This window comes from Ochotona princeps, chromosome 13 (assembly GCF_030435755.1).
Source record: "Ochotona princeps isolate mOchPri1 chromosome 13, mOchPri1.hap1, whole genome shotgun sequence".
NCBI classification, from domain to species: Eukaryota; Metazoa; Chordata; class Mammalia; order Lagomorpha; family Ochotonidae; genus Ochotona; species Ochotona princeps.
The window spans coordinates 22,074,256-22,101,263 of record NC_080844.1 but is presented as its reverse complement, the minus strand read 5'-3'; the positions used below and the strand labels follow the sequence as shown (position 1 = coordinate 22,101,263).

Below are 27,008 nucleotides of genomic sequence, written 5' to 3'. Positions count from 1 at the left end.
TGTAATTTGAACTTGAAGTTACAATAAAGTTCATCAGGAATAATAAAGTTCCAGAAACTCACTCCAATTGTCATACCTGGGTGCCAGGAGCCCAACTTGTTGAACCTGCTGCCTCCCAGAGGGTCAACCGGCCGGAGTGCAGCCTCAATCGGGCACAGGGGTATGTGGTTACAATTCCCAAACAGCATCTTCACCTTCTAACCAAATGCGTGTCCTGGACTTAATTAATAGCTATTACGAAAGCAGTATGTTCCCCACGCATAACGACGTTACCTGATTAGTAGAAACAGTCACCATTACTACGCTGTGTGATCTCCACGGATAGACAAAAACTTCTAAAAAACTCAAGAAACTACAGAACGCTAAGTACTTTTTCCCCCTATAGTCTGCATAGAGCAGCACATTTCCAGAATTTCGGCTTTGTCTTGTCAAGGCTCTACTTTTGTTCTCTCCACATAATAAAACTTAAAAGGCAGTATTCCTGAGCGGATGCCATTGACTCAGGCACACCACTGAGAAAAGAGCGCTTTTTGTGTTTTCCTTACCACAGTGCTGAATTTTTTAAAGAAACTGCTGTGAAGTCTTAAAGACCGAAACTCCGAGCTGCACGCCACCACTCTCCCTAACAGTAAGGAAATGAGAGAACGCAAGCCTCTGCACCAAAAGACGAAAGTCTCAGTTCTTACTCTGGTGTTGCTCCCGGGCTGCCGCGCAGGCGCACCGGAACCCTGACTCAACTGCGCCTGCGTCAAAGAGAGCCCGCGAGAGAAGCGTGCTGATGCGAGTTTGGAGCCAATCAGAGGACTAGAGGATTCTTTATTCCCGCCCACTGAACCAGCGGCCAATCGGCTGCCCTGGCGCGCAGTCCGCTGTGAATCCAAAGCGGTGGGCTGTGAGGAGAGTCACAGGTGCGCGACATGGAAGCGGCCGGGAGTCAGGCGGAGGGCGCCGTGCTGGAGTAGGTGCAGAGGGACCCCGCAAGGAGTGGGTGCAGCGGGCCGCCGCAGGGAGTGGGTGCAGCGGACCGCCGCAGGGAGTGGGCTGGGGAGGGCGCTGTGTCCCCGCAGCCCCCGTGGAGCTGCCGGGGTTTGGCTTCTGACGCGGCTTTGGGTGCCTGAGTTGGTCGTTCGTCCTCCCAGCGCCGTGCCCTGCCTCGGGGTGTGTTTTACCGGGTGGCAGTTCATCTCTCCCTGTGTGTCTGTTCTCTCCCTTGGCCTCCACCTCACCCCGGCGACCTGCCAGACGGGCCTTTTAGTTGCTTCCCCTCCTTTCTAAACGCTCTCCCAATGCATTATCGCATTTGCCATTCTGCCCCCTAGTAGCGTGCTCTTGCCCCTAAGCTGGAAAACCTGGAAACCCCTCTCCCGCACCCAATCCAAGGCTGCCCCGGAGGCCGCTGCGGCCTGCCTTTGCCCTTTCCCTGTAGATCTCCCTTTTCACTTTTTACTCATACTATGTGTGGTTCCATGTAGATAGTCTCTACTGAACATCTTGCCACCTTTCCCACACTCTTTATTCCCCTCGTTTCTGACTTTGCTCCTGGCATTACTGCTACTGTAGGTTTTCCATTCGTAGTCTGTTCCTGGTCCCAGGCTGTAGGCTGCTCTTGAGGCAATTTGGTCAGGAGGAGACTCAGAACTGGTAACAGTCATCTGTGCACACACGCTTTAGAGCCAGCATCTCTTCTGTTGCTTCTTCAGGGTACTTGCAGAAGTAACAGACATTCTGGAGCCTGTAGGCCTGCAAGAAGAGGCTGAACTGCCGGCCCAGATGCTGGCGGAGTTTGAGAGGGTATGTACAATGTGGGAACCAGCCTTTAAAGAGCCGGAGGTCAGGCCTGGTGCAATGGCTCAAAAGCTAAATCTTCACCTTGCCTGTGCTGGAATCCCATGTGGGCTCTGATTCCTCTCCCAGCTGTTCTGCTTTCCCATCCAGTTCCCTGTTTGTGTCCTGGGAGAGCAGTCAAGGATGACCCAAAGCCTTCTGGGAGTTCCTGGCCACGGGCTACTGGCTTTGCTTCAGCTCAGCTGTGGCAATTGTGACCACTTGGGGAGTGAACCAGCAGATGGAATGTCTTTCATTCTTTTTCTCTTCTGTAGTCTGGCTTTCCAATAAAAATAAAGAAATAAAAAAGAAAAAGAAAGCCAGGTGCTATCCTGTCAAGACCCCAGGCAGCACTGATGGACTGCTTACTGAAAGGCTTCCTTGAGCCTGTGGTGAGGGGATAGTCATTTTGCCTGCCTCTTTCCTTTGGAACAGAACTCACGGAAGAAAGACAAGCTATTGTGCAGCCAGCTTCAGGTAGCCGACTTCCTACAGAACTTCCTGGCCAAGAAGGATACAGCCCAAGGACTGGACCCCTTGGCTTCTGAAGATACTAGCCGTGAGTAAACAGTAGGTTAAAATGTGTGCCTTCCTGGGGAGGGCACGAGGATGCTGTTCAGGTCCATTTTGGGCTGATGGGAAGATTGAGGCTGCATGTTGCTGAGTGGTGGGCTGGGAGTGGTCTTTAAGCCCTTAAATCTGGTGACTTTTCAGGACAGAAGGCAGTTGAAGCCAAGGAGCAATGGAAAGAGCTGAAGGCCACCTACCAAGACCAGGTGGAAGTCATCAGAAATAGTGTGACCCAGGCTGTAACCCAGTTGGAGGAGGCCCAGAGGAAGCGAACACAGCTTCAGCAGGCCCTTGAGCAGCTCCAGGTCAAGGTACTTCTTGGCTTCTTGAATGGGATGAGGGAAGGGAAGGAAGAGAGGAAGAAGAAAAGGCTGAGTAAGCAGTGTTGAATGCACTTGTTGTCTTCCAAAATTCAACCAGAAGAATAAACATCTTTATTCCTCAACCACTTTCTTTCCTTATCCACAGAAGAGGGTGGCCATGGAGAAACTCCAAACAGCCCAAAAGCAGTGGCAGCTGCAACAGGTACGTCTGGAATATCCCTTGTCACCACCTTCTCATCATCTTGATCATATGATCTTGCTAGAAAATCTTCATTTCTCATCTGAGTTCTTTGGAGACACCACCATGGGCTTGAAGTTTAGTATCATTCAACACTGTGTGATATTAGAAGATCACCTAACACACATGTTTGTGAAATGGAGGCAGTGTTATGTCTTAATCCTATACAGTTGTTAAGATGAGTATTACTGTGAGTACATAAAATGACAAGCTATCCTTCCTTTTCTATGCTCATTTGTTTTGTCTGTAATTACCTGTGTTTTAGCTCTGAGCTGGTTTTAGGCGAGAGGGCTGGGAGGATGGGTTTAAGATTTCAGGATCTGATGAACTGTGTGTGTACCCTCATTGCTGGCAGGCGAAGCATCTGCAACATCTAGCAGAGGTTTCAAAAGAGATCAGGGAACAGAAGACTGGAACACAGCAGGAGCTTGAACAGCTGTCTCAGGAACTTGGAAACCTGAAGCAGCAGGCAGCACTGGTGCAGGACCAGCTTCAGAGGTGACTATGGGAACATGAACTGCAGACCTAGACTGGTCCATCTGAGATTCCCTCCACTCATACCTATGTTTTCTGTCCAGGCACCAGAACTTCCTTCAACTCCTGTTTACCCTGCAAGGGAAGGTACCATGCCCTGAGGCTGATACTCAGGCCAAAGCCAAGGCTGAGCTACCAGCAGAGCTGCCCGTTTACCTGAATTTCCTTGGGAACACTATGGAGAAAGAAGGTAAATGAGAGATGGGACAGGCGGTCAGCAGGTGCAGAGAGAAGCTGAGAGACTGGCCTTATCTACTGCTGAGATGTTTTTCCAAGTTTAGTAGCACAGATCTTGCTGTATACATGAGCTTACCATGGCTTCTTGGGGCATAGAAGCATGGGGAGGGATCCTAGAGTGTAGCAGAACCCAACTCAGTTGTACTGTCCCTCTCATATATGTAAGAAAGAATACAGGATCTGTCATCTCCCTTTTGTTTACATGTAACATCTGCCCATGGAATCAATTGCAAGGGGAAAGGAGATGGTTGAAGCTTAGCACTGAGCCCTATACTCTACTCAACCCAGGGATAAACCCTCTTCTTTTCTAGCAAGATGGTCTGTGAATTCCTGAATGCAGTCCGATTGGTGACCATAACTAATGTGGGGGTAAAAAGTCTTATCTAAAAAGCCCTGAAGCTCTGCCAGTTACCATTTTATTTGTTGATTTTTATGTGCTTGTGGGAGGAACTACATGACAGGAGTTTTGAAAGGGTTCTTGGCCTGTGTAATATTCTTTGCTTGTCCAGATTCACGTGGTGCAGATATGCTGAGCTTGATGGAAGGAAGGGAAGAATGTCTATGCAGTTGGTTAGATGTGGTTCAGATGGTTGTTGAATTCTTGGCTTTGTGCTAGGCCTGTTACTGTAACCATAGTAACATATTTACATGTTACATATCTGACCCTGCTTTCGGATAACCTGATGCTTCATTCCTTATTTGTGTGTGTTTGTGTATGTGTACCTTATCCAAATACTTTCTGTGACCACTACTTCATATCTTCATTTTTGAAAATATTGTCAAAGATGAACAAAGATTAGCTTATGTAAGTCACCATTGATACCTTGAGGTCATTTTCTGCTTTCTGTTTTTGAATGAAAAAGAGTTACTGCTTATGTAAACTGTTTTTTTTTTTTTCCAAAAATAACCTTGTGTATTTAGATCTTTGCATTTTCAAATAAACATTTAAGGCTAAAATTTCTTCTGACTTCCTCTATCTTCACATGCAAAAGACTGAGAAGCAATGGTCACATTTTGTAACATTTTTTATTTTTGTTGTAATCATTTCTTTGATTCATGTGTTACTGAAAAATAATTTTTACATTTCTGCTACAAATGTGTGAGAATACTGTTTCAAAAGTTTATTGTAATTTAGGCAATATCAGCAATGTAATAAAAATTTGGTGAGAAGCAACTGTAGTTTTGATATGGAAGGATAATGTATTTTATAATTGTCTTTAATGTTTTCTAAATACTTGTTGGGTTATGTTTGTGATTTTTTTCTTAATCAGCTTATATCTTGTAAAAATTTCAGTGTTTGTTGTCTGGTATTAGATTGTCAGAGATGTGTTTTGAAATCTCCAACTATGATGGCGGATTTACTGCTTTTTCTTGATTTGAAAAGATTTATTATGTAGGCTGACTTATATAGAGAGAAAGAAATCTTCCATCTGCTGGTTGCTCCACAAATGTCTACAAAGGCCAAGGCTGGACCAAGATGAATCCAGATGCCTCAACTAAACTGGGTCTGCTAGGAGGGTGGGCAGTGGCTCAAGCACTTGGGTCATCTTCTGCTGTTTCCCCAGGCACATTAGCAGGAAGCTGGATCAGAAGGATAGCGTACTGGACTTGAACAGGTGCTCATACGGGATGCCACCATCACAGCAGCTTAAATATCTGTGCCATGATGCCAATTTTTTCTGTATTTCTACTGGATTTTACATTCTTTTCAGATTTTTTTTAAGATTTATGCATTTTTATTGGAATGACAAATTTACAGAGAGAATGAGAGAGAGATCTTTGTGTGCTGGGTCACTCCCCAAGTGGCTGCAGTAGCCGGAGCTGAGCTGAGCTGAGCTGATCTGGTCTGAAACCAGGAGACAGGAGCTTCTTCTGGGTCTGCCCTGTGGGTGCAGGGTCCCAAGGCTTTGGGCCATCTTCTGTTGCTTTCCCAGGCCGCAAGCCGGGAGCTGGTGGGAAGTGGAACAGCTGGAAGAGGAACCAGCACCCTGGTGCATGCAAGGATTTTAGCTACCAGGCTATCGGGTGCTGGGCCTACAGTTACTTTTTTAAGGTACACAAAAGTTACACTTGGATCTTTCCTCTGAAGTGGATGAATTTTTATTGTTGCGGCTTTCTCCACATCTACTGTATTTAGCCTTCAAATCTATAGTTTTGTATTAATATAACATTATCATCACCCTTTTGATTATTCTTTGTCATAGCTTTCTTCTTGAATTTCAGACTTTCTTACATTTATCCCCCATGTAGTACTTAAATGGCTGCTTTTTAAGAATACATTTTTAGAATATTTGCTTGTTAGGTTTCAGGGTTAAGTCTAAGGTATACTGATCATTTTCTTGAAAGTAAATGAAGCTGAAAAGCTTCACCATTAATAGATCATCCTAGTTGTAACTAATAAGGGATTTTGTCCATTTTATTACCTCAACCTGGTTGTGCCCTCACAGAGTAGGTTTTTTAGTTATTATTTTACATAGTCAATATTATTTATTTTTACCTGATTTCCATTTTTATCTAATTTTACTTTTCTGAGCTTCATATGAAATAGCTTAGGTGTGTGAAATAAATATTTTAAAGTATCTTTATTCTATGAATGCTGGACTTTAGTTACTCTTTGTTTGAAAATAGGTATTTCCCTCCCCCCCCCTTTTTTTTTAAAGATTTGCTTATTTTATCTGAAAGGCAGTGTTACTGAAGAAAAGGTGTATGTAGGGGATTTATGATAGTTGGAGTTTGGGAGAGATGACTGCTATCTACTGTGGGAGAAGGCAATAGAGATACCCTCTGTCTGCTGGCTCGCTCTCAGTGGTCACAACAACAGGGACTGGGTCAGCCAGGTCAAGACTCCATGTAGGGCCCCACTTGTGGCAGCAGCCTGATTACAAGGACTGTCTTCCTCTGGTTTCTCAGGTGCTTTAGCAGGGAGCTGAAAGTACTTGGAGCAGAACTGGCATTTCTGTGGGATTATTCTGTTGCAGGCAGTGACTAAACCAGCATCACAACAGTTCTTTACATCAGGTAGTAAATGATTATCACAGCATAGCTGTTTTCCCATGGTTATCTGGCTTTTCCCATTGTTGCTACGAAGTCAGCCGTGAGCTTAAAATCTTAGCCATCTTGCTTTTACGCTTTTTCTGCTTATAAAATCCTCTACTTTGGGAGAGTGTAGGTTTGTTGTGTTGTGAATCATTTGTGGCTCTGGTTTATGTATTTTTTTTTGCTTGTAGTTGGTTGAATGTTGCAAATCAGAAATTACTAGTCTTTCAACAGTTAAGGAGTGTTTTCAGCCTGTGCCTTAGAAAGTGCCTCCCTCTTATATTAACTTCATTTAAGACGCACATTAAGCATTAATTAAATGTTCTTTTCCTTTGTATGTATAATTTTTGTATTTGTTACTTTTGCAAGTTGCTATTTAGATCCCCCAATGGCTGGGACTAGGCCAGGCTGAAACCAAGAGACAGGAGCTTCATCCCAGTCTCCCATGTGGGTGGTGGGGACCCAAATACTTGGACCATCTTCTGCTTTTCTCAGTACATTAGCAGGAACTGGATTGGAAGTGGCATAACCAAGACTTGAATTGGCGTCGATATGGGTTGTTGACATCACAGGCCATGGTTATTTCTGTGGGGAAACACTGGCCCTATTAAATGCATTTTAACTACACTTTTTTATTTGATGTTGTAGATTCTAGATTTGTAGGCCATTCATTTTCATATTGATTTTATTTGAAATTAAGGAAGCTTATTGTTTTTCCTTCTCATATGTATTTAGAATTATGTTTAGTTCCACAGTACTTTTAGAGTGTGTGATTAACAAGTTCATGAGAGCTTTTAACTTTTAGTTTGTTGGTGTGGAGAATCAAAGCCTTCACTCATAGGCTTGGGAAAATATTGAATTTTGCTTACTGTGATGGAAAAAATCCCTAGCAGTGTTAAAACAATTTTTTGCTTAAAAGTTTTACTGGAGGAAATACCACATAAAGGAACAAAGTTAGCATCGTGAAAGAATGTATAGGCTGAAAACCTAATAAGAGAACAAAGGAGAGTCAAAATAGAGCAATAAGAATCTTTAGGGGAAAAATGATGAAACAAAATCATTACTTACCAATAATAACCTTTAATGTGAATGGCCTAAGTTCCACAGTTAAATTATGCTACTCAGTAGACCCAACTGTGTTCTGCCTACAGGAAACACTCTTATCAAAGCAGAAACAGTCTTAACAATACAAAACAAAGGATGGGGAATGACGATCTATTCAGATGGAAATAAAAAGCAAACAAGACCAGCTATATTCATTTTTTATGATAAAAGAAGATAAACCTTAGTACAAAAACTGTGAAGAGACAAAAATCACCATGTGTTGGTTGAAATAACAACTTCAGATGTGACTTTGTTTTTTTTTTAAAGATTTATTTATTGTTATTGGAACATTGGATATAGAGAGGAGGAGAGAGGAAGATCCTCCTTCTGATGTGACCGCAGAGCTGATCCAATCTGGAGCCAGGATACAGGAGCTTCTTCTGGATCCCAAGGCTTTGGGCCATCATTGACTGCTTTCTCAGGCCACAAGCAGGGGACTGGATGGGAAGGAAGGTCTTCTGGATTAGAACTTGCGCCCATATGGGATTCTGGTGTGTGCAAGACTAGGATTTTTAACTGCTAGGCTGGGGCCATGGTTGTGTGTGTTTGTGTGTATGTGTAAACCCTGCTAGGGCATTCAGTTTTATAGAAGAAATGTTAAATGTCACAGAAGTAAAAAAATGAGTGATTATAAACAATAGATTGGGTAATTTGAAAAAAATGAATAGATATCTGGACATTTAGTTGATCAATATTGAGGCATGAAGACATAAAACCTGACTGGACCAATAAGCGAGGTTGAGACTGAGTCACTGGCAAAGGGCTGCTCAACAAGCCTTGAAATTAGATGGCTTCACTGCTGAACTCTGCCACACTTTCAAGAACACTAGCTCATCTCAAACTATTTAAAATGGAACTTTTCCAAACTTAGCTTATCGAGGAGGCCAACATAATCTGAATTCCAAAACTATACACACAACCAGAAAGAGAAATGCACACTGGTATCACTGATGAACATAGATGTCATAATTCTCAACAAAAATACTGGCAAATTGTATGTAATATATCAGATTCACTCTGACCAAGTGGGATTTATCCCTGTGACTCAAAGCTGGTTCCACACACAAATCAGTAAACATTGTATATCTTGAATAAAAGATAACTGATATAGTTGGGCCCGGCGGCGTGGTCTAGTAGCTAAAGTCCTCGCCTTGAAAGCCCCGGGATCCCATATGGGTGCCGGTTCTAATCCCGACTGCTCCACTTCCCATCCATCTCCCTGCTTGTGGCCTGGGAAAGCAGTTGAGGACGGCCCAAAGCTTTGGGACCCTGCACCCACGTGGGAGACCCGGAAGAGGTTCCTAGTTCCCGGCTTTGGATTGGCGAGCACCGGCCCATTGCGGCTCACTTGGGGAGAGAATCAATGGATGGAAGATCTTCCTCTCTGTCTCTCCTCTCTGTATATCCGGCTTTCCACTAATAATAAATCTAAAAAAAAACCCAAAAAACTGATATAGTTGTCTTTATGGATGCAAAAAAAAAAAGTTTTGACAAAATGATATCCTTTCATAATTAAAAAAGATTGTTAAAATGTTAGTTACAGAGGAGCCAGCCTCAACACAACAGAAGGTAAGAAAACAGCCAGCATTATACTGTACGAGGAAAAGCTGGAAACATGTCCACTAAGATTCAGAATCAGAAAAGGATATCCACTCTTACCACTACTATTAAAGTTGATGCTGGAAGTTTTATCCAGAACTATTAGGACAGGGAGGAAAAAAGAGATACAAACTGGAAATCAAAAGTAAATTAACCCTGTTTTTAGATGAATATACCCTGTTTTGAGGAAAACCAAAGGACTCCACCAAGACTATTACAACTGATCAGAGATTTTAACAAAGCTACAAAACATAGAAGCAGATAAAAATCATAGCGACCTTACTCACCAACAATGTTCTAACTGAAGTCAAGCCAGAGTTAAACAATAAAAACAAAGCCAGAAATATCGCAGTTCTAAATTTCATCCTACCACAAGATAATAACAATCAAGACAGTATTGTTCTGACATTCAAAAATAGACATGTAGGCCAATAGGCAAAAGTTGAAACCCCAGAAATTCACTCGCACATAAACAGTCGTTGACAAACTGAACTCATTCCCTGTATAAAGAACAGTGTCTTAATATTGGGAATGTGGATTTCCATATATGGAAGATTAAAACAAGACCCATAACTTACAACTTATACAAAATCAACTCAAGGCTAAGGGAATGATCTAAACTGAAGTCATGAAACTACCAGATAAAAATGGGAAAATGCTGAAGACATTGGCTTAGGCAAAGTGCACACAGTTGTTTAAATAGATATATGGGTCTTGGATCGAGCTAAGATGCTTGTGCACAGCCAAGGAGACAGTTGAAGTGGAGACCACTGGTAGAATGGGGAAGAAAATTTGTAACATATGCATCTGACAAATGGTTAATATCCAAAATATATGAGGAGTTCAAGAAACTAAACCATAGTGAAACAATACAGTTAAAAATATGCAGAGGATACAGACATTTTCAAAGGAAGAAATGCAAATGGCCAATAGACACAGAAGACAATAGTTAGGATCAGTAACCATCAAGGAAATGCAAATCTAGATCATACTGAAATCATTTGGTTAGGATCACTTTGGGTTTTATCCAAAACCCAAAAAACAAATGCCAACAGGATTGTGGAGAAAAGGGTACTTTAATATCATTGGTGGTATAAACGTAAATCGATATAACTGTCAGTAAGCAGTATGATATTCCTTTATTATTATTATTAGTGAGAGATAGCCTACCATATGATCCAACTATCTTATACTATGTAATCAAGAGAAATGAAGTTAGCATAAAAAATAGCTGTACTCCCATGTTTATAGCAGCTCAATTCACAATAGCAAAGATGTGGAAGCAGTGTCAATGCCCATCACCTGATGGCTGGATAAAGAAAATGTGTATATGTACATGATGAAATATTAGGCATAAAATGCATTAAATGTTAACTTTTGCAACAAAGTAGATAAACTGAGGATCTTTATAGAAAGTAAAATACCGCAAACTCAGCAAGAAAAATACTACAAGTTTGCCTTATTTATGAAAGTTAATATTTGTGTGTGTGTGCGTGTGTGTGTGTGTGATATAGAACAGTGAGACACAGAGGTCTCATCCAAGAGACAAAATACTTCACAACATTTCTGCAAGGTGGTGCTGGCCCAGGCTGAAACCAAGAGCTGAATACTCTGGTTATCCCAAACAAGAGGTGGGTCGATAATAGGGACCCAATCATTTAAGTCATTATTTGCTGCCCCCAGGTTCACATTAGTACAAAGGTAGGATCAAGCTGAACTGCATTCAGACAATTCAGTGTTGCTTATGTTTATTATAAGAACTGCCTTAATTCTTTTGCCAAATGGCCAAAACTGCCTTTTTATAAATTATATTTGGGTTTTTAGAAATTACAGCATTGGTAAGCTTATTTGTGAGTTACGGTCTATAGAGTATTTTGTATAATTTCCATTCTCCTAAAAACACCTCTTCCTAAGTAACCAGTGCTTATTATTGAGACTTGCTGTAATGATGGCAGCAAAAAAGCTAAAATTATATGGACTATTGCATATATTAAAGCCGTAAGAATAGGTCTTCTTTTTGGTGTGTTGGTATTTAATAATGAGTGGAATACTATGAGTATAATGACAAGTTGCTGGGTATTATGCCAGCCAAGATAATTGTTAACACACTTCAACAACAGTGGTCTTGGATGTTGACATTTTCCATTAAGGCTAGAAATACTTATGGTAAAATGATGAATCACTTATTTGATATATCACCAATGGCTTATGATTTTCTGAGACACTGAAATGTAGTTCAAGTAAAGTGAAATTGCCCAGTGTACTTGAGCAATGTTCTATTTACATAGGGTTTAGGCATTAACACCCTAAAGTAGGCAATGAAACTATCTATAGTATAAAATGTATGTGCTAAGAAATAATGTTTATTTCCTTTCAGTTAGCCAAACAGTTGTAATTTGTTTTCTACTAGTTGTGCATGAGTATTATAACAATTATGATAAAAATTGTTATGTTTTATGTTATCATAATAATTATTTAATTGTTCTCAGTATTCAGAAATTTCTGAAATTAAAATATAACGAGGGTTCTCTTTTATCTGCCTATGTCACCTTTGGCACTAGCAATAGACTGTCTAATATTCTTGAAAATTAGGTAAATATAGTTATATATAAAGTTCATATTATAAATATATTTAATTTAAAATATAGAAAAATTGAAAATCTAATATCTTCAATCATCACACTGTTTTCATAGAAGTGTATATATTTCGCAGGACAGCTCCAAAGAATTGTCTTCTTTGTAACAAATCCTCCAAAGGATTCTATAAAGTTTTATTTCTTAGATGCGTTAGTTCTAAGTCTTTTGATTTATAATCTTTCTAACACCTAGAGCCATTTTATATTAGCCATTTTATTGTTCCTGTTGCATTGGTCAAATACTCATTGACGTTACTCTCCCTCTGCTATGAATAAAAAGCCAAACTCCTGTTATTTCTCTTATTTTATTGTGTAATGGTGGTTTGCTGCTTTATTATTTTTGTTGAGTAGCCTGTATTTGAATAAAAAAGGAAAGACTGTACTTATATGTTTTCTTTTAACATTTATTATCATAAGCATATCTGGCATGAGGATAATCTTTTGAAGGCAATAAGAGGATCTTTGAATACAGCTTTTTCCTTCATGTATTGACCCTTTAAAAATCCATTTGAAAATAATGAAATCCTAGGAGAATCACATAGGATATAATGATGACAAACAGTTCAAGTGTTCTTTGATCACAGACCTCTTTGAATCTGTGGCAGGTTTTATAATTGAATTTCAATGAAAGGTATGTTATACCAAAAGTTGATTGGCTTTGATCATGATGGTTATAAATTGTTCCAAATAAGAGCATTATCGATAATAGTCATTTCCAGTTCTTATTCTCATAACTGAGATCAATAGTCAATCTCGGCCTTTTTGCCCATGCACTGGGAATGGCAAGCTATTTCCCCCCAATTACACTAACCAATGCAGCCATACTATTTGAGAGTGATTTTCCATTTTAAAAACTCTTCTAATTACTGAAAAATGTTGTAATCGTCATAAAATGCTTCTACAGAAATGTGTGACGGGGACTCTACATAAGAAAGTGGATCCGAAGAATGTCCTCTTATGGCGGATTGTGAAACAAATCTCTGAATGTGTATATGTTAGCAAGGAATTATTGCGACATATCTTAGATAAAATAAGCCGAGAAACAGTCCATATATAAGATAAGAATGCAAGTGTGTCAGGATAACAATTAGTAATGTGAAGGACACTATGAATGCATGAATTATGTGTCAGCCTTCAAAAAATTGGCAGATTACTTCAAGAAATTTGGAAGAGACAAGTGCAGTAGATCTGGAAACTTTAAACTTTCAGCTGTCTTTATGATACTGGTTTAACATATACTTGGTTCACTTTTCAATGGAAACATTTTGTTCATTCATGCTTGTTAAATAGATTAATATTGCTTTGTTATTAAGCGTATTTGTTTTCAGGCATGAACCCATTAAATGTTACTATCGCTGTTTACAGACTGGACAACTGAGGACCAGGTGCTTTTACTAAAGGGGGAAAATGGCTGCAGTACCTGTTACTCAAATTCAATAGCATTCTTACTAGAGTTGGTTTTATTTTTTTTTTTTGACATGTGATAACTGCCTCTCTATTTGCATTCTTTCTTTAAAGGTCACTTCAGTATTCAAAATATATTATCTCAATGACACGAAACTTTCAGTTCCTAAAATTTGATGTGTTGTGGTGATGTGGAGATGACTTTTAATGTCAGATATTGGCTTCTCACTGGCAGACTAATTCCCAGTTCCTTATATAGGTATTGAAAATTAAATATGTCAGACAAAACAGGCAGTGCACTTAGGGATCATTTTATCATAAATATTTAACAAACTCCCATTAATACTTGAGAATATTATCAGCTCACTAAATAAATTTAAATATTACAGAATTACATTGATATACTTTTTGGGAAATAGAGATCCAGAAGAGTTTAGAATACCAATGTACTAGGAAGATTTGGGTATGATACAGTAAGAACATGAAAGGAATCTTACCTTAGAGTTTATTTACAAAGAAATGCTGTTATTTAAACTTATCCATTAACACACACACACACACACACACACACATGCACACAGATGTACATACAAACTTTGTCTTGGAAACCAAACAAGTAAATATGTAATATTGTTTTATATCATGCAAATACATTGGGTAAATAGAAGTTCTTATTAGTGAAGAAACAAACCAACTTTGTGCAGCCAAATTTTATAGATCAGATACACTTATTTCTTTGCAGTTAAGCTCAGCTATGTAATAGATTACAGCCATGAGAGTATAGGCTGAAATAACACATGCCATGCCCAAACCTTGCTTGTGAAACCTCTCATATATCTACCCCCTTTTGTTTTTCTTTATTTTATTTTCTTTCATCTTTTTTTTCTGCTCTCTGCAGGTTACATGGGGAGGACACTGAACCATGAGGAAGGTAGAGCCATAAGATGGAGAGAGTTGGAGTCTCTGTCACTTGGAAGAGTACTCCGTAAGTAAGGACCACTGTTGGAATACTCCGTGTGTGAAGGGAAAAGTGCTCTGTATTGTATGAAGCCTCTGGAATACTGAGGTGACTATCTAAGATAGCTTAATCCTTCTGAATCCCACTCTGATTTCCCCAACTATTTCAAGGAATTCTCTTTAACTTGTGGTGATAATTTAATATCTGTTGTAGCTGTTTGGAATTGGGGGTAAACCAGCAGAGCGACCATGTGTTTAAATCAATAAATATTTTAGAATATTTATTTAAGAAACAAATATATTTGAAATATAAATTATAGGAATATTATGTGCCAAATTGAAAAAGCTACCACTCGTTAGTGTATTATTTCTCTAGACTAGACTCCATTGGTACTTTTTAAAAAAAAATTTTTATTTTGAATTTTGAATTATGTGTTACATTTTTGTATAGGCTGGGTTCCCCCTGCCGAACTCTCACCCTGCGTCAAATTTTTCTCATTTTGTTACAATAATGTAGTTCTTCATAAGGAATCATTATTCTGTCAGTCTCTTATTTAAGTGTACTCCGACATTGTTAATACAGACAATGTCAGACAGCCCAGCATCCCATGGGATCCATTGGTACTTTAAAAAAAAAAGGCAGTTGCTTCTACCCAACTAAACATGAATATACATCCAGGAAATAAGTTCAGCTGTAAACATGCAACAAATTTGGGGCTGTGTCCTGGGTATCTACTTCCAATCCAGATCCCTGCTAATATGCCTGGGAAAGCAGTAGAAGATGACTACTGTACCCATGTGGGAAACCTGGAAGAAGCTCCAGGCTCCTGGCTTCAGATTGGCTCAGCTCTGGGTTTTGTGGCTACTTAGGGAGGGGATCAGTGTATGGAAAATAGTTTATGGAGTTTGGTTTTTTCTTTTTTTTAAATCATGAAAGGCTTTCAAATACCTTTTTTTCTGTTAATTGAAAAAATTATGCAGTATTTTTTCTTTGTCATGTAAAGTAAGTGGGTCTCCCTGACTTTCACATGTTGAAGCACCCCATACACTAGAAACAAATTGCGTTTACTTATGCTGTGATTTGGGTGAGGTTTGAGTTTTTCCTCCAAAGCTTCTTTTTGTGTATTGTGGTCTTAATTGTGGCAATGTTAAGAGGTGGTCTGAAACCTTTGGGAGATAGGTACTTGTGTAAGGTAATTGTCTATAGGGGGCATCTCTCTTGAAAGAAATTAGTGCAGTTCTTGCAGGACTCTGGTCATTGTCCATGAGAATGGATTGCTATGAAATAAGATTGCCCTTGGACTCTATTTCCTTGAATGATTAACCCTTTCAAATGCACTCCCACTGTATCATGGGCCCTGAGTGACAATCAGATTCCCTTCTGAAAAATCATGTGGAATTAACTTGGACTTTCAGCTCCTCAAGCTGGGAGCTAAATAGATCTGTCTTCTTTAAAGTACCCTTCCTGAACTACTGTATTTTGGTAATTAAAAAAAAAGGCTAATATAGTCATTGTAAATAGTCCCCTTAATTCGCTCTTGAATTTGCTTGCGAGTATTTTGTTGAATATTTTTGTATCACTGTTCATAGGGGATATTGATCAGTTGTTGTTGCTTATTTCAATATCTCTGGCTTTTTTATCACACTAATTCTTTCCTAATGGAATCAGTTACAGATTATTCTTCTAATCAGTTGTTGGAGTTGGAGCAAGATTTTGTTAATTCCTTTAATGTTTGACCTTGTTTGTAGTGAATCCATGTTGCAAAGTTTTTCTTTTTCTTTTTTTTTAAAGATTTATTTATGTATTTATGTATTTATTTGGATGTCAGAATTATAGAGGAGTGGAGAGATCTTCCATCTGCTGGTTCACTATGAAGATGGCCATAGTGACCAGGGCTGAGTTAAACTGAAGCTAGAGCCAGGGTCTTCATTTGGGTTTCCCACGTGGTTAGCAGAGGCCTAAACAGTTGGAGCATCCTCTGCTGCTTTTCTCAGGCCATCAGCAGGTAGCTAGATTGTGAAAGTGGAGTAACCAGGACTCATCAACAGCTATGTGTCATGCTGGAGTTTCAGGCAGTAGTTTTATCTGCCATGCCACAATGCCAGCCCTGGGAAATTTTGATTAATGGTGTAACCAACTACTTACATAGCCATGCAGATTTTCTATCCCTGATTCAATCTAGGTAGGTGGTTTGAGTGTGTGCTTTATAGTGAGAAAGGGAAGTGAGGATATGGACCTTGTCATTCACCATCTTTCTGATGTTGCTCATTTTGTATTATTTTACTTTTGTGTTATTAACACAACTGTTATTTCTCTTTGTTCTGGCATTCCTCAGGTAAATTAATCCACTTGAATTCCCTTTCCTAAGCTTCGTTTGACCACATGCTACCAATGATCAAAGCAGCCAGGGTTATCCAATGATAGGAGTGTGTCTCATTTGTCTTTTCAACTGCAGCACAAGAAAATGTTATCATCTAAGAAAACATGCATTAGCAAGTTAGGATTCTGTAGGGAGTTATGTAGTCACGATGCATTCTGCTTCTCTTACTGTGCTTTCATTTCCTTTTCATCTGATAAGGAAACTCAGTGATTATCATTTCTGCTTTCACGTCATTTAAAGTACTTTATACTCACCAGATAAAAGGTTCTTTCTTTTACAAGCTAATGAATATCAAAGCAATTGCACATCTTTTAAAAAATGAATGTTATAGTTTAGGATTGGAAGATGTATTAGTGGATGTCATAGTTAGGACCAGAGTAAGAGTGAGCGGTGGATATACTTTTGATGTAGCTGAGTTAGTATCACAAAGTTAAGAAATGATTAAAGGATCTGATTTTTAAACAAAATTGTTAGCAACACTTTATGTGCTGCAGTGTGACATTTAAATACATGTGTATAATGTATACTAAGGTTTTCAATGTATTTTCTTAGCATTGACTGGAAAAATATAGTTCAGTATACCTCATAGCTATGTAGCAAAATATGCTTGAACACAATGATTACAAATCTCAAGTTGGGACCATGAAAGACTATTTTTATTAGGTGGTATTATACAGTTAGTGATGTTTTTTGTGATAATCGTGAATTACATTCAATATTAGAGGAAATGATTATTTTCTCGCCAGTTTAAGTAGGAAGTCTGATTTTCAGATGCTAAGTCTTAGCTGTTGACTCTCAGTTCAAAGAAATGGATTATCTTCATTTGCTACAACTGAGACTTTTGTCTATTTATTCCTTAACGTTCCAGAGTCTCTAAAGGAGAAAAAGCCATAGGCACAATAAACTGTAAACAGATGTGAAAAGATATGTAAATTCATAATGAGCTTCTGGTAGAAATTTAAAAGTAAGCAAAATATTCTTCTTTGAACAAGTGAATTGATGTGGTTTCTAATTTTGGAAACATGACGTCTCTAGGGATATTTTTCCTCCATAAATTTACCTCATCATCACTGCTTCTTGATCAAGGTCATCATCATTGTCTCAAACGTATTTTTAATTATGTGAAAAGAAATATTTCTCTATTTGTGCATAGAATTAGCAGCATATCAATCTGCCTTTGAACTTACTTGGAGTTATCATATGTGCATTTAACATAATCAGAGTTGCTTAAGCTTACTCTGGCTCAGTCCTGTTCCAGAAATACATGTTTGATAGTTACTCCAATGATTCATTTTACTGGTAGCATTTTGTTTTGATTTACTTAAATACATTAAATATAGCAGTGGTAGATTTATTCTTTAAGAAAATTTAGCCTTAGTGGCAATAAATATCATACTCCTTTTTTAGTACTAAAGATACTCTGGTTGTAGTAAAATTTGTAATTTGGGAGACTTATGAGACTGAATGATCCATCAGCAAACATGGCAAATAATGTCATATCATGCTGTGAAAGAATAAAATTAAGCTATAATTAAAAGGATAGAAAAAAAAGGCTATTTATGGGCCTGGCGCAATAGCGTAGCACATAAAGTCCTCACCTTGAACACACCAGGATTCTATGTGGGTGCCGGTTCTAATCCTGGCTACCCTGCTTCCCATCCAGCTCCCTGACTGTGTCTTGGGAAAGCAGTCAAGGACGGCCCAAAGCCTTGGGACCCTGCACCCATGTGGGAGACCAGGAGAAAGCTCCTGGCTTGGCTCAGTTCCAGCTGTTGCGGCCACTTGGGGAGTGCACCATCTGACGGAAGATCTTCCTCTCTGTCTCTCCTTCTCTCTCTGTATATCTGCCTTTCCAATAAAAACAAATAAATCTTAAAAAGGCTGTTTATATAGGTGGTTGGAACTAATAAAGTGATAGATGAGCGTACATAAGGACAAAATCTGAAAGCATGTCAAGTCAGTGATAGAATTGTATCTTGTAGACTCTGTGGCAGGAGAGTACTTTATGTCTTGGTGAGATAGATAGGTTGTTGTGATGAAGGCAGAGTGAGAAAGGAGGAGAGAAGCAGGTGTAATGTCTGAAAGGCAACTGGAGACTAGATCTTTGGGGATTTTGCAGTCAGTGGTGAGGAATTTGGATTTTTTTCTGAGTGAGTAAGCTGGTAAGAGCAAAGAGATGGTAGGTATACCTTTAAAGAACGTAAAGCTGCTGTGGTGGAAAAAAATAATGGTGGTTTAGACATTAGGACATTGCCATTGGAGTTTGCTGTAAGTGGTCAAATTATGGTTATATTTTTGAGAATAGGGTAGCCGCAATGTCCATATCTCAGGTTGCTGACGCGGACATAGACATTAATGTGAACGACAGTTCTGCTGGCCTTGTTTTATTTGTCTTTTTATCTGGATAGGTATCCTTTGATATATCCTTTGAGATTTGTCATGACTTGAAGTATCATATCCAAAGTAACACATTTGTCAAGCTTGCCTCACATCATTTCTTAGCAACTCCGTTGCCCTGATTGCATACAGTGGAATTTTAAGGGTATGTGATCAAGCATATTTTTTTTTCTTTGATCTTTGTGTTCGAGGTTTGCTGGGGGAAGCTACTGAGAAATGCAAATAGCCATTTACTTAGGGCCCTCTTAGGAGAAGGCCTGCTGACCTTCCAGATGGAGGTCCTCTCTCCACATGTGAACTCGCCAGCGTGGAGGCAGCTGCTCCTAGAAATACATCAGACACTCAGTGCATATTTGTCCTTGATATTGAATTGCACCAGTTTGACGAATTTTAAAATCCTGGAATTTAAGTGCTAGGAAGTAACTTGGAGATTATTTAATCAGTTAAAGAAGAAAGTAAAGATGTAAATTTTAAAGGCAGTCTTCTGCAACACAATGAGAGCACTTAATATCTTTAGCGGCACAGGTGACTTTTTTGCAAGAGTATAACTGAAGCAGGTAGATGGTTGCAGTATGGAATAAGGACTACATGTGTGCTCACCAGGGGGAACTTCCAGGCTATTTACTATGTTCTTTCATATGTCTTATTTACCTTGTAAATGATAGTCCTTGATTCAAATAACATGCAATCAGCCAGTCAGCCATTCAATGTCTTTGTTTTAATAACATAATTGGTTCAAATGAATGTCATTGATAACATTCATCAATACTAACAAGTGATGCTAACAATTATTTCTTAAACACTATTGATATTTCTGTGATTGAAACATTGTGGCAAAGACAGTGTGCTCATTTTATCTGTTACTGATTCAAATTTAAGACATTTTACTTTAAAGATAGGGAAACTGAGGCTCAGAGATACTGAGTGTGATTTGAAACCATTAGGTAAGTGACAGGGATTCTGATTCTAGCATGCTAGTTAGTTTTGTCTTCCTATCCTATTGATTGCAAACAAGTCAAGATAGAAACTATTCGTTGCAAAGTTAGATGTTCTGCTGTCATATAATTTCATAGGACTGCTAAAAGCAAAACTATGTCTTCTGTACTCATCTTCTCAAATTTTATTAAAATGGAAAAAAGTGGACCTTATTCTTTTTATTAAATTTAGTTCTCATTTTTGGTTTTAGGACAAACAGAAGTATCTACTTTCAATCTCTCTCTTTTTAAAATATGTAATTATTAATGTATTTAAGAGTCAGTTACAGAGAAAGGAAGGAAATGTAAGAAAAGGAGAGAGAGAGAGACTACGAACATGTGAAAATCATACACCCACAGGTTCACACCCCAAATGATTAGAACATAGCACTGGGGAAAGCTGAAACTGGGAGCCAGGAGCTGCTTCAAGGTTTCTTTCCTACTAGGATGGCAGGAGCCCAAGCACTTGGGCCATGTTCCACTGCTTCCCCAGGTCATTAGTAGGGAGCTGTTTTGAAAATGGAGTAGCTGGGGCATGAACTGGTATCCATAGGAGATGCCAGCCTTGCTTATAGCAGCTTTTTCTGCTGTGCTACAATGCCAGGCCCTCCCTTGGATTTTCTTTCTGAAAATATAAGCATTTCATTATTCTTGTAGAGTGAACAGTTGTTCATCAGAATAAATGATTCCACTGTGAAGACTTAGTTGTTCAGTAGAATTGATCCTTGCATTGCTTGAATCTATAAGATGTGAGGAGCATATGATGCTTTCGGTCTGATCAATCTGATTCACATGGTGTACATTGATTTTTAAGATTTTGTCCACCAGCATTTAACTGCATTTCTTTATTACTTTTAGGATGGTAAACATTCTGTGAAATTTATCCTGTTTTACTCATAATCACATTGGACAATTCAGGACCTAGTTGTCTGGGAGAAACTTTCAGTGCAAATATGCCAGATAACAAGGAAGGGTATGTAGTACATTGAGATACTTCTAGAATCCCCAAAGATAAATTTGCGTATTATGAAACTGTATTTCTAGCAATCTAGCGAGTAGCACTCCCGGTGAGGAGAATCTGTCTTACTGTCATTCAGCAGAAGCCAGGTGTGGAGGAATGTGAGTTCTCTCCAACAAGTGGTAAGCCCGATTGCAGTGCATGTTTGGAGGCCTACTCATCTGTACTTAACTGCAGACACATTTGATTTATGTCTGGTGGTGGTTTATACGCAGCCATGCTTATTGGTACAGTATGTTGCCAACTGCACAAATAGCAAGAAATATTCCAAATAGCAGTTTATATTTTTACAAAAAAATCAGACGAAAGACCACTTTCAGAAATCAGATACAGAATATGTTTACCTTCCTCAAAGTAACTGTTTTACAACACTACAATGGCTTTCTCCCAGTTTTTGTTTTTAAAAAATATTGTAAAGTGGAGGTAATTAATGTGGAATAAACTTTAAGTAGTAGTGTAGTATAGTATGGGCTTTTACATTTTTCTAATGTTCTATATATGAGTTTAACCTGAGATGCATTCTAACATACAACTATTAAGTCAAAGCACCTTTGCAGTATGTTTTTTATGTTCTTTCATCTTGTTTTTTGTTTTCTTCTCTTACACATTTTCCTATATTAGGTGCTTATGAACCGGTACTCAGTGATAGGTGTATAATCAAGCCTTATTACCTTCTTTTCTAGGACACTGATGGTTACTTTTCAGTTCATTGTTGATACAAACTGATAAATGATTGTGTCAAAAATGTTATGGATAAGGTACATCAGGGCAATGGAAAAAGAAATGCCAGTGGAGGAAGGTGAATTATAATGGGATGTATTACTGTTTATGAAATATACTTGGAGGCAGAGAATGCTGCAGTGAACATTAGAAAAATATAAGACCTGGAAGTGAGCCAAATGGAAACTATAAAATTTTTATATTTACAAAGAACTCTATGGATGAGAATAGGGTTTGAGAAGCATCTTGAAAGCAAATGTGACAAAAGCAGAGATGTAAAAGGGAGAGTGTTATTTGTATGTGGAGGCTATGTAATGGAATATTACTTGGCCATAAAAAATTACTGTTCTGACATTGCATCAGAATAGATGATACTGGCGATTATTTTGTTAAGCTAAATAAGCCAAATGCAAAAAGATGAATATCTTGTTTTCTCCTTTTAGTGGAAGTTAGAGCATAAAACTGTGTGGATGTTGTAGAATATTGTATATATTTCTAAATTGAATCATGCCACAGACATGACAAATGAACAATTCTTTTCTCATAGTAAGATCATTGTCATGAATCAATCACTATGTATTAGGAATTTCTGTTTTTTTTTTTTAAAGATTTATTTTATTTTTATTACAAAGTCAGATATACTGAGAGGAGGAGAGACAGAGAGGAAGTGGAGCTGCCGGGATTAGAACCAGCGGCCATATGGGATCAAGGCAAGGACCTTAGCCGCTAGGCCACGCTGCCAAGCCCAGGAATTTCTGTTTTAAAGAAAAATAAACATTAAAAATAATTGCTGTAGTTAGTTGACATGTGCATGAGGGATTTTTTTAGGTTCATAACTGTGCACTTAACTATTAGACTTATTTTCTTTATATACAGGTTCTTAGGGAGGTATGAATGTAAGAATTGAACTTAACATGGTTATGATTCTTTAAAGAAAATATTTGGCCTAAGAAATATCTATTTTGAGGTAAATATGACCATCCGTTTTTCTGTAGACAAAGAACTGAGAGCAGTATTGTGACTCCATGATGTTTTCTGTTAGAGTAGAAAAACCTGAAGTGTCATGTTGGAAAACACTTGCCACAAATTATTCTTGGCCTTAAATGTTGAGCTGCTGCATTTAGAAAGAAAGTTACCCTGAAGGCTGTTAGAATAATTAGAGATTCTGTACCAATAAGAAACAGTCTTTTGATGTATTATAAAGTAATCTTAGTATTGTAGCATAATTTAGTTTATCATGACCAATGTAAAAGACGTGTATGGGAATTAGTGCCTGAGATAAGAGGTACTAGACTAGAAAGATCCAGATGTGTAGGTTTTTTTTTTTTTTTAAAGATTTATTTGTTTTTTATTGGAAAGGCTGATATACAGAGAGGAGGAGAGACAGAGAGGAAGATCTTCCGTCCAATGGTTCACTACTCAAGTGACTGCAACGGCCGATGCTGTACTGATCCAAAGCCTGGAGCCAGTAGATCTTCTAGGTCTCCCACATGGGTGCAGGGTCCCAAGGCTTTGGGCTGTCCTTGGCTGCTTCCCAGGTCACAAGCAGGGAGCTGGATGGGAAGTGGAGCAGCCGGGATTAGAACCGGCGCCCAAATGGGATCCCGGGGCTTTCAAGGCGAGGACTTTAGCCGCTAGGCCATGCCGCCGGGCCCGGATAATGCAAATTTGTTCTGAACTTTCCAAGGTATCCTCATGTAAAAAATTACACATCTGGGCCCGGTGCTATAGCATAGTGGTTAAAGTCCTCACCTTGCACATGCAGGGATCCCGTATGGGCACTGGTTCTAATCCCAGCGGCCCCACTTCCCATTCAGCTCCCTGCTTGTGGCCTGGGAAAGCAGTCGAGGACGGCCCAATGCATTGGGATCCTGCACCCGCGTGGGAGACCCGGAAGAGGTTCCAGGTTCCCGGCATCAGTGCGCATCGGCCCATTGCGGCTCACTTGGGGAGTGAATCATCGGACGGAAGATCTTCCTCTCTGTCTCTCCTCCTCTCTGTATATCTGGTTGTAATAAAATGAATAAATCTTTAAAAAAAATTTGCATTATCCTTTAATAACATTGTCATGAATGTTGGGCTCACACACAGGAAGAAAAACAGTAATAAATATGAAGGAGATAGTAATGGAGAAAGAGGCACTGAGAAAGTAGGTAAAATAATCACAGAAAATTGGGTGAATTCCAATTTCACAGAAAACTAGGTGAATTCAAATGATAAAAAAACTTAATTATGTTTTTAATTGGAAAGAAAAGTACGTGTCTGTATATCTTCATCATCTAATGTTACTGTAAAGCTTAAAATCTGCTCTAAAAAATAGTCTACATTAAAAGTGTAATATTCCTGGTTCCATTTTCCCAAGCCTGTATTCGTGGCATTTTAAAATTCAGAAATCTGTACACTAATTTTGAGACCAGTTAATTATTCAATTTTATAAAGTGCACTGCATTTAAATCACATGCTTGCTTCTACTCACATACTTGGGGCATGCATATTTAGCACTCAATTACAAAGTCTTTGTGTTTTTAAACTCCACCTTCTACTCAGTAATTACTTTTGCCAAAGTGTGTTCTACTTGCGTGTGTTTAGTTATAATATTTGTGCACAGTTATGAAACAGTCACCATAATCAAGAGAATGGACATGCTCGTTGTTCACAAACATTTCTTCACATTGCCTTGCAATCTCTCCCTTCAGTTTCTTACTCCATTCCCAGCAACTATTTCTTTGCTTGCTGTCACCTGAGGTTTGTTTGCACTTCCTCGAATTTCATATTAATGAAATCAGGTATTATGTGCTCTAATATAGTCTGATTTTTTTGTTTAGCCTAATCTGCTGGAGGTTTACCATACTGTTTTACATACCTTTGTTCATTCCTTTATATTTTATTTCATGTTTATTTCATTTTTTGAAATTATTGTTACGTATTAATGGACATTTGTGCATTTCTAGCTCTTTATCATAAGTAATATTACTATAATCTTTCTTTTAGAATTCTTGTGTAGATACAGGTTTTCATTTCTCTTGAGCAAATTCCTATAGGTGTATGTGTATGAAATTGAGATGTTATTACCTTTCAGCGTGATGGACAAACTTCCTTCCACAATGTTTGTGTCATTTTGCAATATTGGAGTAATGTGAGCAAATGCTTATTGTTTCTCCTCAACATAGAAGAAAGAGGACAGTAAAGGAAGAAAGGCATACAAATTACCTGTGGCTGCAGTAACAAGCTACTACAAGCTAAATGGTGTAGAACAACCAAAAGTCATTGTCTCATGATCATGGATGCTGTAAGCACAGAGCTGAAGTGAAAGAGGAATCTTCCTTATCCACTCCAGCTCCCAGCAGCACCAGATGGCGCTGGGTTTGTCTGTCATTCCAGTCTCAACTCTTCTCTTCATTTGGCATTCTTCCTGTGCCTCCTTTTTATCTTCGAATTGTCTGTGTCAAAATGTTTCTTTTTTTTTTTTTTTTTTTTGCAACACACCAAATATTAGATCATGGCCCAGCTGATTGAACTCGTTTTAATTTGAATTTTTTAATTCATTTGCCTTTTGTTTTTATTAATATTTTCCAGTTTTAAAAATTTGATTAGTAATGCTTTTGAATTAATAATAGGTCATATGGTCCTGGCACAATGGCTCAATGACTGAGTCCTCACCTTGCAAGTGCCAGGATCCCATTTGGGCGCTGGTTTGTGTCCTAGGTGTTCTGCTTCCTATCCATCTCCCTGGTTGTGTCCTGGGAAAGCATAGGAGAATGGCCCAATGCCTTGGGACCCTGCATACACAGGGGAGACCCGACAGATGCTCCTGGCTCCTGGGTTTGAACTGTCTTACCTCTGGCCTTTGTGATCATATGGGAAGTAAATGAGCAGGTAGAAGGTGATAATCTCTTCCTCTCCTTCTCTCTGTAAATCTGAGCTGCCTTTCCAATAAAAATAAGTAAATTCTTTTTTAAAATATTAACAACCCGTATAGTTAGAGATTTTATTTTTTCCCCTCAAATTTATGGAAATAAGAACTAATCGAAAGGAACCAATAACAAAGTAATTTTTTTATGTTTTACATAAAAAGATTGTTTAACAGTAAGCTTGAAGATCAATGTCTTACAATTATTTAGTATTTTTATGAGATGCAAAATGTAAGTAATCTCATATGTGAAGGTAGATATACAGCAAATAAACTACAGAGAGCAGTCTATCAACTACTAAGGTCTATACTGTTCTTTAACTTTTATCTAAATTAAAAAATGAGATTATCAAAGTTGTGGGAAGTAACACAATTAAACGTGATGTTAACATCCATTCCCTGAAAACCTCAGGGGTACATTAGGTTGTGTTCACTGTGGAAAACAATTTGATTGTTACAGTGGATATTAAAGATTTTGCCTTCATTCACATTAAAAAAACAATTAAAATTAAAACCATTATCTAAGAATGGATTGTACTTTTTTACTTTTATTCAATGTCATCTTTTTAAAAAAGTCATAAACTGTTTTTCAGTATTACTGGCATATTCTTTGTTGCTGGTTGGAGAAATCATATAAAATAAAAATTGCAGGCACCTACCTATTTCTCAACATACACAGTCATCTGTAATATACATAAAGATATATGCATATATAATAAATCCATAATATTCTAAAAACAATTTTACAGCTAAAATTGAATTGGTGTGACAAATATCTGCAAAAACTATGAGAAATCTGGTGTCCAGATGCTTGTTTCCTGTTGTTCGAAGCGAAAGCCTCCCCTTGCCAGCTGGAGATTGCAAATGAGTTTAGTGAGCAGATGATGACAATCAGTTAACTCAGTACAGAAATTCTCATAAAAGCCAGCGATGCTCAGAACTCAGATCAGCCTCTCTCACCCACTGGGCTTCCAAACATGACTGAGGAACTGCTTTCAAAAAGTTTTATTACTGAATTCAAAGTTGATATCGCACAAACATCCAGAATTTCTCATATGGTTATCATTACAGCTACAAGATGATTTGAATTCTAGCTCTGAAAAGAAGTATGTACCCCTGACCAAATATTCCAGACTGTGCTTCTTT

At 38.4% G+C, this 27,008-nt stretch overlaps 1 protein-coding gene and 1 long non-coding RNA gene across 2 annotated transcripts in view; both read left to right on the top strand.

Moving 5' to 3' along the window:
- The first annotated feature begins 849 nt into the window (after nucleotides 1–849).
- On the top strand, nucleotides 850–14,541 carry ZWINT (ZW10 interacting kinetochore protein). The gene is made up of 8 exons (XM_004583575.2): nucleotides 850–958; nucleotides 1,701–1,791; nucleotides 2,260–2,383; nucleotides 2,539–2,705; nucleotides 2,863–2,919; nucleotides 3,311–3,453; nucleotides 3,534–3,679; nucleotides 14,404–14,541. The coding sequence occupies exons 1-8, from the start codon at nucleotides 918–920 to the stop codon at nucleotides 14,496–14,498; spliced, it is 864 nt and encodes a 287-aa protein (XP_004583632.2). The 5' UTR covers nucleotides 850–917; the 3' UTR covers nucleotides 14,499–14,541.
- Nucleotides 14,542–21,070: 6,529 nt separating this feature from the next.
- Nucleotides 21,071–27,008, top strand: part of LOC131481788 (uncharacterized) — a 78,693-nt gene continuing 72,755 nt past the window's right edge. The window contains exon 1 of the long non-coding RNA XR_009246564.1: nucleotides 21,071–21,187. This is a non-coding gene — a long non-coding RNA (uncharacterized LOC131481788). The remainder of the gene's footprint in view (nucleotides 21,188–27,008) is intronic.

What these genes read in the sequence shown, in the direction of transcription:
- ZWINT (XM_004583575.2), top strand. Translation starts at nt 918, where the DNA reads ATGGAAGCGGCCGGGAGTCAGGCGGAGGGCGCCGTGCTGGA. An exon ending in GGCTTCTGAAGATACTAGCC is followed by an intron (nt 2,384 to 2,538) that starts GTGAGTAAACAG and finishes GTGACTTTTCAG; the next exon opens with GACAGAAGGCAGTTGAAGCC. An exon ending in AGCAGTGGCAGCTGCAACAG is followed by an intron (nt 2,920 to 3,310) that starts GTACGTCTGGAA and finishes CATTGCTGGCAG; the next exon opens with GCGAAGCATCTGCAACATCT.